The sequence below is a fragment of the Naegleria gruberi genome, assembly GCF_000004985.1.
Source record: "Naegleria gruberi genomic scaffold NAEGRscaffold_44, whole genome shotgun sequence".
NCBI classification, from domain to species: domain Eukaryota; phylum Heterolobosea; class Eutetramitea; order Acrasida; family Naegleriidae; genus Naegleria; species Naegleria gruberi.
The window spans coordinates 123,419-136,659 of NW_003163283.1; the positions used below are offsets into that span (position 1 = coordinate 123,419).

A 13,241-nucleotide genomic window follows, 5' to 3' on the forward strand; every position below is an offset into this window, starting at 1 on the left:
ATAAAGCTATCACTTACTTTAAATTTTCACATATTCCGAAATGAGATTAGTCCGATTTCTCTTACAAAAAAAAAGATGAACACTATTCAGAAGCTCATCTTTGTATTGTTATTGGGTCTACTTGTTAGTGTTGTGTATTCATCCACATTATCATCAACATCTGGAGATTCGTCCAGTTTATCTTCACTTTGTACTCAAATTCCAATCTCTATAACAAATATTGGTGAGTGTGTTGAAACCGAATGTAAAGCAACTATCAGCACATTAACCAAAACTCTCTCATCCAAATCAAATTGTTTTCTTTTAACTGTCGAAAATCAAATTGTCGGTCAAATTAATATTGACATGCAAAACGGTTTCAAAACACAACAATCTAATGAGTGTTATTATTCTGATGATTATGCTTTCAATACTACTATTAAATGTAGTAGATCCTCTCGTTTGACTTGTAGTAATTGTCCAGGTTTCTCTTCGAATAATCCCTATTCGAAATGTGTTTTTGGAAGAGGTATTGAAAATCAGTCCTGGTGTGGATATACAACTTATTTTATGGGAAATTTGAGATATAAAGTTTGTCATCTCAGTGAACCTTCTCCACCATCCATAATGATGAAAGTTTCTACTAGTCAAAATTCCATTCCTTTCTACGTTAATTATACGAAAGATGTCAATCAATATACTAACTCTGATGGTAGTATTACTGTTTCTGTTGATAATGTGAAAACTACTGATCCAGAAGTCAAGCAATTCATTGCCTATGATTCAGCAAATCCAACCGATTTCTTTTATTTACCTTTTCACTTGGTTAATATGGGAAACGAGTTTAATTATTCCAAATTGGGATGGGTCAAATCATTCCCTAAACCTAGTATTGGTCATCCAGATTATCCACCAACTAATTTCATGACTATTGGTTGTGAAACTCAAAATGGTATTGCAACAACTTCAGCTGTCTATAATTCTGACATTTTGACTTCCTCTTATGCAGCTTCCAAAATTGGAGGCATGTCTTTACAAGATGCAGAATATAACACTTTACAATTATCAAACTTCCCTGGATTGGGTTACAATTATCAACCTTATCATTATATTAAGGATGGTATCATGAGCATTTTTTACAAAACTCCGTCTCGTGTTACCTTTATTGGAATAACTCCTGATCTCCATATAGTTCCAATGCAATATAATGCAATTCCTGCAAGTGTTAATATCAAGACTAATAGAGGTTTGGTTGAAACATTTACAAGTCCAGTAGCTCACTGTGATTATGTTTATACTCCTGAAGGTGGAGCATGTACTCAAGTGTGTCTTATTCGAAACTCTGATAGTGTTTCCTCATATGGATTTGCAAGAATGAATAGCTGTCAATTTAATCATCATTCTTTGGTTGGATTATCCGATTTTTCAATCACTGCAATGAAATGGCCTGAAATGCAATGGTATTCTTACACATTTAAAAAGAATATTACATCTACTAGAGTTAATACCCCTTCTCTAGTGTCAAGTGTCACAATTAATTCATTGACTGTTAGTTTGAATTATCAATTAACATTAAGAAACTTTACAATTTCATTCAAATCAAGTTCAATCATTCCAACCATTGGAAATTGTACTCAAGATGGAAATCAATTATCATTTACATTGGGAAGTTTATCCTATCCTGGAAAAATTCTGGTATACTTTTCAGATTCAAATATTCCTTCATTATCACCAGTTGTTGGTCTAATTCCATCTGTGTCAACTGTCCAATTGACCGATTCACAAGTTAAAACTCAAGATTTGGTTGTCATTGCAAGAAATGGAGATTATCAATCAACTTGTATCATTTCAATGAAAGGTGTGTTATCAACTGAACCATTTGTATCTAGACAATATTGTAAACTTAGAGTCAACCACAAATTCAACTGATAGTGGAAATAACAATGGAAACAATGGAACTACAACTTCAGAATGGGTTGACAAGGTTTCTGCCAAGTTGGGACTTTCAATTTCCCAATACGATTCAACTACTCAATTGGCGATTGTTGTTTCAATACTTTTGGCTATTTCATTGGCATGCACTGTTGTAATTGTTGTTATTGGAAGATTCGTGTTCAACAAGTACTTTTCCAAAAAGAAGAAATCAAGAAAATATAAGAAATATTACAATAAATATGATTAAATAGTTGTAATGCTTTATTGCTGTTTCTCCTTCTTCTTTTTTCCTTTTAATGAAATGGCACACTTGACAATAAGAATAATGAATCCAATAGCCAATCCAATTGCCAACAAGGAACCAATAGCAATTCCAATAAATACTAGAACTGTAATGAAAATTTGAATTGGTTCTGTGAATCCCTTCAATGCTTCAGACAATGAAGGACTAAATCCATTCAAGAATGATAGAATTCCAGATAATCCACTTCCACCTCCACCACCACCATCAGTGTTGTTAATTACAATTGGAGGATCATTAATTGTTACATTATAATTAATAGTGATGGCACATTGATCCTTGTAGTCACCATTTTGGACATAAATAACCACAATAGCATTCTTGTAAGAGCCAGATATGGAAGTGGAATAAGTTTGTGAAACGAGACCAATAGTTGGATTTGATGAAGGAATGGTTGGAGATGAAAAATAGACCAATACTTTACCAGAATAGGATAAACTCTTCAAATCATAGAATACTTGATTATCTTTCTGATTGCAATTGGAAATTTTTGGCATGATAGAGTCAGATTTGAATTTAACTGTAAAATTATTCATGGTAAGTGTAAATGAAACATAGGCGGTTGTTGAAGCAATATTAACTGAAAGAGGAATAGTTGAAGTGCTTATATCATCATATGGAGTTGAGGTGATTTTCAATCCTGAATATTCATATTTGTAAGGTCTAAAATCTGGATATTTCATAACAATAGCACTTGTAAATGGAATGAGTTTTGATGAGTCAAATGTACAACTGTTCATTAAGGCGAATCCATACTCATTTACTGCGCCAGGTGTTTTTGTAATGACACATGCTTGTGTACAAGTATTCTTTTCCTTATATATTTGAATGAAATCACAATGAGCATAGGAAGGAGACCATTGAATATTTGTTGCCAAGTTGGTATTTAATGTAAATGGAGTAGTAATAACATGGTATAAGTAAGGAACAATTTCCTTTTGAATAGTCAATCCAATAAATGAAACTTTGGACATGTCACTTGGATTATAACTCATGAAACCCTGACCAATTGACCAATATGGATTGTAAACTCCCAAATTGGTCCCACTCTGAGCTAGTCCACTAAAAAATGAGGGATCATATAATTGAACACGATAGTTTAACTTGGAAGCTCTATACTGTTCCAAGAGACTGCTATACACAGGAGCAGCTTTAACTTCCAATCTACCTCCCATATTATCTCTACAGACAAAATCAGTAATCTTGAAACTTGAATCGAACCTAAAACCTGCATCATTACCATATGATTTGAACCAACCAATTCTGTCATAATTATACTCAGTTTTTCTGTTTGTAGTAATTGCTGGAAGATAGTAGAAATCATCTGGTTTGGCAGTTCTATACATGACAAAAGTGGAAGGTTGAGGATCATCTCCAGAGACTGACGAAACTGTAAAATTCAATGACCTTTCTGGAGAGAGAAATGTTTTAACAGTATCCTTATATTCAATATTCAACTCTTCCATTGGTGTTGTAATGTGCAAAACAACATTCTTAGCACCTGGAGATCCCAATTGACAAACTTTGTAATCGTAACCACCTGAAACCCAAACTTTGGCACACATGGTTCCTTCATCTTTAAATATACATGGACCCCAATTAGCTAGATTTCCCCAAAATCCCCAATCAGACCAAGAACTTGTAAAACAATATGCTGTTCCTGGATACTTTGAAGAATCGATTGGACAATATGCTCCAGATCCACATCCAAGTGACTCCTGATTATGACATCTACAAGTTGATTCCCATGTATATTGTGGATCTGCTGTGTAATAACATCCATCGGTGGTTGCTGTTTGAATTTTATACGAATCTAACAATGATATATTCACAGTACCTAAACTAGTGTCATCCAAGAAGAGTTCCATACACATTTTTGAATTACTTCCCGTACTAACAGATCCAGCAACTACAATATTTGCCTGACACACATTTGCAACACAATTTTGAATGGAACTCACAGCAATGGGTGTTGATTTACATGCCATGGAATTTTGACCATTCACAAATCTGAAATTTGTTGTGAGTTGATTTAGAACTATTAGTATGGATAGTAAAAGTACACCACATATTGATCGTGCTTTGAATAAATGAAAGAAGGACATTAAAGATGAATGATGGCAGCTAGCCAGATGTGTGTGTGAAGAATATTTTTTGAAAAACAACAGCATTATAGCTATGTGGAGAACTGACATTGTCAAAGTGCATCAAAGATGATCTGAAGAATGAACAATGTATTTAAAGTGTAGTGTTGACATATTAAGCTCAACAATTGGGTAGATGTGTGAAAAGTAAACGATGTGCGTAATTGAGCTGTTAAAAAAATATGTCTGAAAAAGTTGACCTAGAAAGAGCAAAAGATTTGTTTGGCTATTTACACGAAGTAGTATCACAAGCAGAAACTAGTCTTTCCAACAAACTACGTGATGATGATGATGATTCGAATAATATTCAACTAATCCCAACCGATGAAGAACTCAATCGTTTAATCACAAAAAACTTGTGGACTCTAATCAAATCTTATGGTGTTCATATAATTCAATTATTGGCACGTTTATTGAAACTAATTCCAACAATCTTGTTGACAATCGAAGGAGGAGCAGCCAACCCACAAATAATTGTTGGTTTGGTTAGATCAGTTTTCGAACTTATTGGAATTTCACTTACATTGACTGTTAATGATGGAAAGGCAGTGTTTCTCTTGTTTAGAATTGCTAAACGGGCATTACAATTGATTTTGAAACCATTGATGAAGGTAGTTTCTAATAACAAGTTACCTAGTAGAGAGAGAGAAGAAATTACTACATTGATTAGAGCTGCTCAACCGCTTGTGGAATCTGAAAAACCAAACCAAAAACAAGCCCTCAAGTTATTGGAAACTGCTCGTGCAGTAGAAAGTCAATCAGAAGAAGATGAAGCAGGTGACAGTAGTGATAGCGATGATGAAGATTTCAATGTTCCATCTAGAAGAAGAAGATTCCACTCATCCTCCTTGGACAATAGAGCCATGTACAGGAGAAGAAATCAACCTATTTATCCAAGCTATAAGAAACCGAGAATGAAATGGTGGAAAATTGTGTTAATTGTCTTATTTACAATGATCGTTATTAGTGGAATATTTACATTTTTAAAAATAAATAAATATTTGTAAATATTATAATACTATTATATTGTTATAACATTAGTTTTTCCATCCATATTAATAGAACTATCATCTAATCCTTCAACTTGTGTCAAATGTTGTGAAACTCTGCAAAATGAATGAGTAAATGAAATATATTGAACTGTCAAAAACATTAACAATTGGACAAGTAACATGAACAACACTCCATACATGATTTGCTTTTGTGAATAGTACAACAACTTGAAAAGACTCACAACACTTGTGGCAATATAAAATAAAACATTGAGAATGTGTTTTCCAAATCCAATTACTACATTCATGACAATGACATGAGTTTTAAATTTCTTTTTCCTTGGTGTGATCATGGATAAATCTTCATCTCCATCCACTTGCCATGATGGTAATAAAGAAATATTTGTTTGAACTTTGATTGTTTTATCATCGGCTACTTCTTTTCTATATAGATAAGCTGAATAGGTCAACCATAAAATTAACACAATTAACAATGAATAGGGGTAGATATCTTGTATGTAATTATAGATCAGAAAGATGGATTCAAAGGAAAGTGGTTGGAGAACGGAAAGTATTTTGAGTGAGATGGATTGTGTAGAGCAAATTCCTCGAATGACTGATGAAGCAGCTGACATTTTTTTTTTGGAATTGAAATCAAAGAAGTGTTTTCACATTATGTTTATTTGAATGATTTCACAGTGAAAATTCATCATTCAAATTATGGAGATATTGTAAAATTATCTTGAATATAACTTGAAGATGAAAATCCAATCTCCATTAGTCATCCCAATATTACTATTGACCATGCAGGACAATACTGCATTGATGGAATTTGTCATGATGAAGTGTATGTGCTTTAATGATATTGGAAATCCTGCAAGGTAATTACTGGACAAATATTGAAAGTAATGATGAGAACGTTGTTAGGAGTGCAAATAAACAATACTAATCGAAGAAAGTGTTTGAAATGGTCAAGTACATGTTCTTGTATTTTAAAAAGTAAATTTTCAGCAACTAATATCATCATGATAACTTTGATGAAACTATTAGGAGAGAATTTTCCCCCTGATAGAATTGATCATGCTGAACAATCCAAATATATTGTGATGGTTTTCCGAATGACCAAGTACATCTGGAAGTGATGATAATTTTCCCAATATAAATTACTATTATATTGATAATGAATATCATTCATGATGGTTGGTATTTGTTTCAACATTGACTATTACTACTATTCACATGATGAGGAGATGAAACGTGAAAGTATTGGTTCCTATACTTGCAATATTTTTAAAAGCTCCAATTTTTTAAAAATTGTTTTTGAAGAGATGTTGGGAAATTCACATCTTGTTGACTGACTTGTCATCTTCTTCTAATTTCAGAGCTTCTATCATATTCTTCTGGTCCCTCATACTGGGTAATAAAACTAATTGTGGACATTAGTTCTTCCTCAGTCAAGCTTTCCTTTGGTAGATTTACAGACATCCATGCTGGAACACCATTTTCACAATTTACCATATGTGCATAATCTTCTAATTTTTCCTCCCATTGACGAGGTAAAACTTTGGCTATTGATGATACCTTTGAAAGATTTTTCAATAAGAATACCAACAATCTCATATTTGTATCGTCGTCATAAATTGGTGAGAGGGCAAGGAACGACTCTTGATTGGATGAATTCAATCTCTCACTTAACATGATCTTGCAACATTCCCTCATAATTTCCTTCATTTCAAATATATGGCTCATTGAAAGAATGTAAATAAATGTCTGATCACTACACAGCCTTAAATTTGAATAATTACAATTACAAGCTTCTGAAAGAAGAATTCGAATAGCTTCTATTTTTTCAGTTTCTGCTCCAATTTCCTCACTCTTTACAAATTCAAAAACATCATAAGAAATCCTACTTGATGAATACTTTTCAAAATATACTGCAAGAACTGGACTCGATTTTGTTACTATTTGCTTATTGACCTGAATTTCAGTTCCCTTATCATCAATTATTAGAGTACAATCATAATTATGCTGTGAACACAACAGAATAGCATCTGACAATGAAAAAACTTGTGTGAAAATCTCTTCATTCCATGTCACTTCTATTGATTGAAATGATTGTTTGGATTCTTCAATTCTTGAGGAAAGTTTAAGTAATTTTTCATCAGCTCCGTGAAGATATCGAACTTGAGTATAATTACTCTTAATAAAGGCAATGCATTTCTTTACAAGTAGCATGAGAATTGAATTGTGAGAATTTTTAAGAACCTTTCTCGACAAATAATCAGAAATTTGGTCAATTATTTGCATGACATTTTCTACTTGAATGAAAGTAGACAGTTTGGAAAATATGGTCTCTTTCAAATCAATTCCACAATCTCGAACATCATTCAATAAAAATAAAAATAATGTCAAACTCTTGATATCATCAAAGTACTTGGAGAGAAAGTTATCTTCATGAAAAATGTCAATACAAGACTGTTTCCCAGAATTAATATAAGGAATCACTTCACAAATGTATATGATTAATTCTCTAGATAATACCAGCTCATCACGTGAGAGACCTTTGATCAATTTTTCATTTTTGAACACTTTACAAAGGTCTGGTGAAATAATTTCAATGAGTGGAAAGTAAACTTGAAGATATGGTTCGTCCTCAATTTCCTCATTGATAACCACTAAATTATGTAGCAAGGATTTTGCATGATAATCAATTGTTGTTTTCTGGTTGGAATATGTAACTGCAACTGTACATAAAGGGCCTACAAACACATCCAATTCCAAACTATTGTCAAAATCTAAATAGAGCCGTTCGAAATTGTCATCACCAACTGCCTCATGTGAAATAAAGTGATTTTGTGCAGTACTCCCAATTCCAAGTTTTCCAAATTGATTACTTCCAAACGATGTCAAGTATTTGTCAAAATGTAAATTGACTAAATGAGTTTCAGATGCCTCTACTTTGATTATCTTTGAATTAACACTGTTGAAATGTACAGATCCATAACAATGCTCATAGAAGAAATGAGGTAAACTACTCCCAGACAAAGTAATCATGCCATACTTTTTCTCATACTTGTACTTCATTGATCCCCTATTAAAGTAAAAAGCAGGTTCTTCATTTCCCTTTGGTTGAGTACAATCAACAAAACCTGTCGATTTCACTCTAAAAGACTTGTATTTTGCAATTGCAAAAGGTGTATCTCCAATAATTGTCACTTTTTCCAATCCAAGTTTCAACCCGTCAAGTTTAAAAACTCTTCCATCATAGTACCAAGAAACAATTCCATCAAAATCCAAGAAAATTGAACATTGATAACCTAGAGCACAATGTCTAATACCCTTCTTGAAGATGGGCACTGGAAATCGTTTCATCTGACGATCTTGGGGTTGTAACAACTCTCCGAACGAATTCAATCCACACCCGAGAACTTGTCCCATTTGTGATCTGATGAGAACATTGTTATATTTCATTTCAACTTGAACAATTTCATCATCTGGATGATCAAGTAGATATTGAAAAAAAGGCACGGGTTGCAATGTATTTTCGTTTTGGTTAATGAAGGGAGTGAAGAAACCCTTGCCAACTCCGTATAACATTTTTTTTACATTAATGTTTTTCAAAGTTCCACTCTACGTCAGTTTTGATAAATTGTACCCACAATCTTCAAATGAAAAAAAAAGACTACAGCACCACAGGTTCCCAAGTTGTCTCCAACCTCAGTACTGATGTGGCTCGACGATGCTTAACTTCTCAAATCGGACGGGATGAGGTGCATTCATCGTGATATGGCCGTAGCCATAAACAATAGAAAAATCTTAATCATAAATAATACAATGTTAGGCTATAAAGCCAAATAGTTTTTTATTATGCTTTGTATTTGTTTCAAGAACAATTGAGAGTTAACACTTTTCAATCCATTTGGAAACAAATTGACGATATTGTTCAGCAGTTTCTTCCAATTCTTCAACTGATTTCTTATTGGCACGATAAGTAATGAATGGTTCGCTCCATTCCAATTTACATCTGTGAGCGAGAGCTTTCAATGGATTCAACAAGTCATCGAGTGGAATCAAATTCTGACCCTCTGGAGTGTATGCCTCTTCAAAATTACCAGCTGTTACAGAAATCAATAATGGTTTGCCCTCCAATTTCAATCCTTCCTCTCCATAACGAATATAGTACATTCTTGTGAATGTTTCATCAATCCATTGTTTCATGAAAGCTGGCATTGAGTACCATTGGATTGGAAATTGGAAGATAATTCTGTCTGCATTCAAAAGTTCTTTGGACATCAGAATTGGAATCAAACTTTTTACCATTCTCAGTAAATAATTGATGCATGTTGATAATTTCAATATTGTCAAGAGTTGACAAGGCCTTGATCATTGAACGATTGGCTTGAGAGCTTTCAAATCTTTCGTGGAAGAAGAGGACAAGAGTAGACATTTATTTGTTTTGTTGTTGTTTGTTTTCGAATAATTGAAACATTCGAAATTAAATAGTATTTCTGAAATGTCTTCTTTTGGATTTGTGCTTGCGCTTGGCGGATTATTTTATAGCTCAAGTAAATCGAACATTAAATTTTCTATGCAATAGGGAAGTATTAATACTCACTATTCGTTCTATTTACTGTCTATTTGGGAATGATAAGATGATAAATTGAAGGTGTACTAAAACCTTCTGGTCTTTGGTACGGTAATGAAAAGTTTTGCAGCACTGAAATCTGCTTTGAGTAAGCTTTCTCTATTGATGGTATAAACAAATTGTGCATCGAATGGCATACCTGGATAATTAGCATTGGTTGACAAAAGAATAATATCATCCTTGTCAGTCTGTAAATCATTTCTAAAGGTTGCTGTGTATTGTCCACAAATGGTACCAATATATGATGGACAATTGGAAGTATGATTGAAATATTCATAATCTTCAAATTCTTTTTTGGAATCAGCAAATACTCTTGTATCTAATGAGAGACCTAATTTCAAAGATGAATTTGCAAATTTAGTAATGGTTAATTCGTCTATTTCAATTCCAGTAACCAATGGAACGGTTGAATTATCTTGGTAATCTTGATAAATAACATAACCATCATAAGAATCAATATTTGGTACGGAAGCATTGATTTGAAAACTATCAATCTTGGCAAAAAAGTATAAATATCCAGATTTTGGTAATTGGCAATCAATGAATGAGCTTATTTCAGAAAAATCAATTTGTCCAATAAAAGCATATCTCTTTTTCCAAAGTTTGGATTTGTCAATCATGTTGGGATTTCCTCCAATCTTGGTTCTACGCCCATCGGTGGGGATTGAGGAATTGAATATGAAAATTTCCCGATAAAAGTTAACAGATAATGAAACGGACTGTTTTAAAATCTCCCTGAAACTATTGTCACATGAATCCGTTCTCATTTTGCTTTCAACTAGTGAATCTCTGCTACTAATATATGGATATATATCCGAAAAGAATTTGTTTTTCCATCCTTTCGAATCAAAGTTTCTAATATCTGAAAGAGTTCTACTGGTTCCAAATGTTAAAAATAAAGGATCTTCAATCTTAGTCAAATGATAGCAATACTTCCAAATATCATCATTTTCAACAATTAAACTATTCCAATACTTGCAAACTGTTCTCATTTTCAAAAGGTCATCAACATTTCCCACAAATTTCAAAATATTTGAATGAACATCTGGTGAGATGGATGAAAAAAATGGACCTTCTCTAATTGAAACTTGAGAAGAATCAGTATGTTGATTGAACAAATTATTAACAAGCACAGAAAGTACATTAGAAATTGAACAAATACTACTTGGAAGAGATTCAAGTAGTTCAGAATCATATTTGATAGCATTTTCAATGGCAGGTTGACCAACTGAAAAGCAAGAACAATCTCGTGTGTAATTTGAAGCAAGTTCAACAATTTCTCCCATGACATAGCATACTATTATTTTCAAACCAACAGCAAGGACCTTCTCTTGTTTTTCAATTTGCTTTAAACTTGACAAGTTAACATTGAAATATAGAGCAATAAATCTCTCTACAGATTTTCCCTCTTCCGACTCATCTTCCATCACCTTTTCAATTGGTAAAAGAGTAGTCATTGGATATTCACCCAACCTTCCTTTCAAATTCTTTCTACAGATTTCCATGATTAAATCATGAATATCTTGACAATGTTCCTGACTATCCATTGCATTTTCATTAGTAAAGCCATCAAGTAATTGTTTAATGGCTTCGGAAGAATCTGTTCTCTTCAATAGTACATATGGCTTTAAATCATCAATTAATTTCAACAATAAAACCAAACCAATGGAGGCTAGAGTTTTATGACCATGACAAGACATGAACATGTCATTATTGTGGCCAGTAGTGGGTGGAAAGTAATAGTGCTCGGCTAGATTTTTGATTAACTGATCGGCATTGAATATGGATTGAAAAGAGGTGAGTGAACAAAAATTGATCACTGTTTGTGGAGGCTCTGTACGTGATGTTGCCATTTTTTTTAATTTCACAATTTTCTGGAATATTTTTTCTGAGAGATTGTTACAAATAGTAAACTATTTACTTGGAATAAACAACACTTCCGTTCATGATAACAGCAGAAATTGGAGGATCACACAATTCATAAATGATATGTTCCCAATTCTTAGAGTCAACAATGACACAATCACCAACCTTTCCAACAGCCAAACTACCATGGGTTGCAGACTTTCCAATAGATGCAGCAGCATTCAAAGTACAAGCAACAAGAGCTTCATTCAATGTCATTCTCATATTCACACAACTCAAATGCATAACAAATGGAAGTGACATACAGTGAGCATTTGGATTGTAATCAGTTGACAAAACAACTGGAACTCCATTGTCAATCATTTTTCTTGCAGGTGGATAAGCAATTCTTAAAATATAGGCAGTTGTTGGTAAGAGAGATGCACAAATATTCTTCTCTGCCATCAATTCAATTCCCTTATCACTCACATGTTCACAATGACTAACAGCCAATGCATCTAATTCATGAGCTAGTTCAGCACTTCCCATTGGATTCAATTCATCTCCGTGGAAGTTGATTCCAAGTCCTAATTGTTCCTTTCCTGCTTTGAGAACTTGTCTTGTTTCTTCAGTTTCAAAAACTCCCTTCTCATGGAAAACATCAATCAAAGTTGGACCAATTTCATCCTTTTCAATCATTTTAGCAAGGGCAGGAACTTGTTCTTCAAGAATTTGCTTGGTATAAGCTTGCAAATTGGAATCTTTTGGAACTGAATGTCCTCCAAGATAATTACTAACAATTTCAGGAATTCCCAATTCGATATGCTTCTTATTGGCTCTATGCAAAACCTTCAACATTTTAATTTCAGTTTCAGTTTCCAAACCATAACCAGATTTTCCTTCAATCAATGTAGAACCATTCTTCAACATGGTCTTACATCTCTTTACCAATAAATCCAACAATTCATCTTCACTCGATTCACGTGTATGTCTAACAGTAAATCCAATTCCTCCTCCCATCTTGTGAATATCCATATAAGTAGCTCCTTGCAATTTTAACACAAATTCATGACAACGATCACCACTCCAAACAGGATGAGTATGACTATCAACCAATCCTGGAATGACACTCTTTCCCGAGCAGTCAATTTCTTGTTCAAACAATTTTCCATTATTTTCATCACCATGATGATATCATGAATCCAATTCTTTAATTCCGCTTCATTTCCAATAAATACAATTTTACCATCATGACCAATAATCATGGCCCCGGACCCTCCTTGAATAATCTCCAACTCGTTTTGTTCCTTTCCTTTTAATAATTTCTTGGAGGCATCTCGGGAAATGCAACAATTTGCTCTGCATTCTTGAGGAGTGTTTTATACATTTTTTTTCAAGTG

At 33.3% G+C, this 13,241-nt stretch overlaps 7 protein-coding genes across 7 annotated transcripts; 2 read left to right on the forward strand and 5 right to left on the reverse strand.

Moving 5' to 3' along the window:
* Positions 1-75: 75 nt before the first annotated feature.
* On the forward strand, positions 76-1,908 carry NAEGRDRAFT_71075 (uncharacterized protein; the record flags this gene model as incomplete). Its single annotated transcript, XM_002673706.1, has 1 exon — positions 76-1,908. One exon carries the CDS (start codon positions 76-78, stop codon positions 1,906-1,908), a length of 1,833 nt encoding a protein of 610 aa, XP_002673752.1.
* A 267-nt stretch (positions 1,909-2,175) lies between these two features.
* NAEGRDRAFT_71076 (uncharacterized protein) lies at positions 2,176-4,203 on the reverse strand (the record flags this gene model as incomplete). Its single annotated transcript, XM_002673770.1, has 1 exon — positions 2,176-4,203. The coding sequence occupies one exon, from the start codon at positions 4,201-4,203 to the stop codon at positions 2,176-2,178; it is 2,028 nt and encodes a 675-aa protein (XP_002673816.1).
* A 338-nt stretch (positions 4,204-4,541) lies between these two features.
* On the forward strand, positions 4,542-5,366 carry NAEGRDRAFT_71077 (uncharacterized protein; the record flags this gene model as incomplete). The annotated part of the gene is made up of 1 exon (XM_002673707.1): positions 4,542-5,366. One exon carries the CDS (start codon positions 4,542-4,544, stop codon positions 5,364-5,366), a length of 825 nt encoding a protein of 274 aa, XP_002673753.1.
* A 1,347-nt stretch (positions 5,367-6,713) lies between these two features.
* NAEGRDRAFT_71078 (uncharacterized protein) lies at positions 6,714-8,948 on the reverse strand (the record flags this gene model as incomplete). Its single annotated transcript, XM_002673771.1, has 1 exon — positions 6,714-8,948. The coding sequence occupies one exon, from the start codon at positions 8,946-8,948 to the stop codon at positions 6,714-6,716; it is 2,235 nt and encodes a 744-aa protein (XP_002673817.1).
* Positions 8,949-9,251: 303 nt separating this feature from the next.
* Positions 9,252-9,581, reverse strand: NAEGRDRAFT_71079 (uncharacterized protein; the record flags this gene model as incomplete). Its single annotated transcript, XM_002673772.1, has 1 exon — positions 9,252-9,581. The coding sequence occupies one exon, from the start codon at positions 9,579-9,581 to the stop codon at positions 9,252-9,254; it is 330 nt and encodes a 109-aa protein (XP_002673818.1).
* A 441-nt stretch (positions 9,582-10,022) lies between these two features.
* NAEGRDRAFT_71080 (uncharacterized protein) lies at positions 10,023-11,702 on the reverse strand (the record flags this gene model as incomplete). The annotated part of the gene is made up of 1 exon (XM_002673773.1): positions 10,023-11,702. One exon carries the CDS (start codon positions 11,700-11,702, stop codon positions 10,023-10,025), a length of 1,680 nt encoding a protein of 559 aa, XP_002673819.1.
* Positions 11,703-11,898: 196 nt separating this feature from the next.
* Positions 11,899-13,220, reverse strand: NAEGRDRAFT_56276 (imidazolonepropionase). The gene has a single exon (XM_002673774.1). The coding sequence runs from the start codon at positions 12,874-12,876 to the stop codon at positions 11,914-11,916; it is 963 nt and encodes a 320-aa protein (XP_002673820.1). The 5' UTR covers positions 12,877-13,220; the 3' UTR covers positions 11,899-11,913.
* Between the last annotated feature and the right edge of the window lie 21 nt (positions 13,221-13,241).

What these genes read in the sequence shown, in the direction of transcription:
- NAEGRDRAFT_56276 (XM_002673774.1), bottom strand. Translation starts at nt 12,876, where the DNA reads ATGGATATTCACAAGATGGGAGGAGGAATTGGATTTACTGTTAGACAT.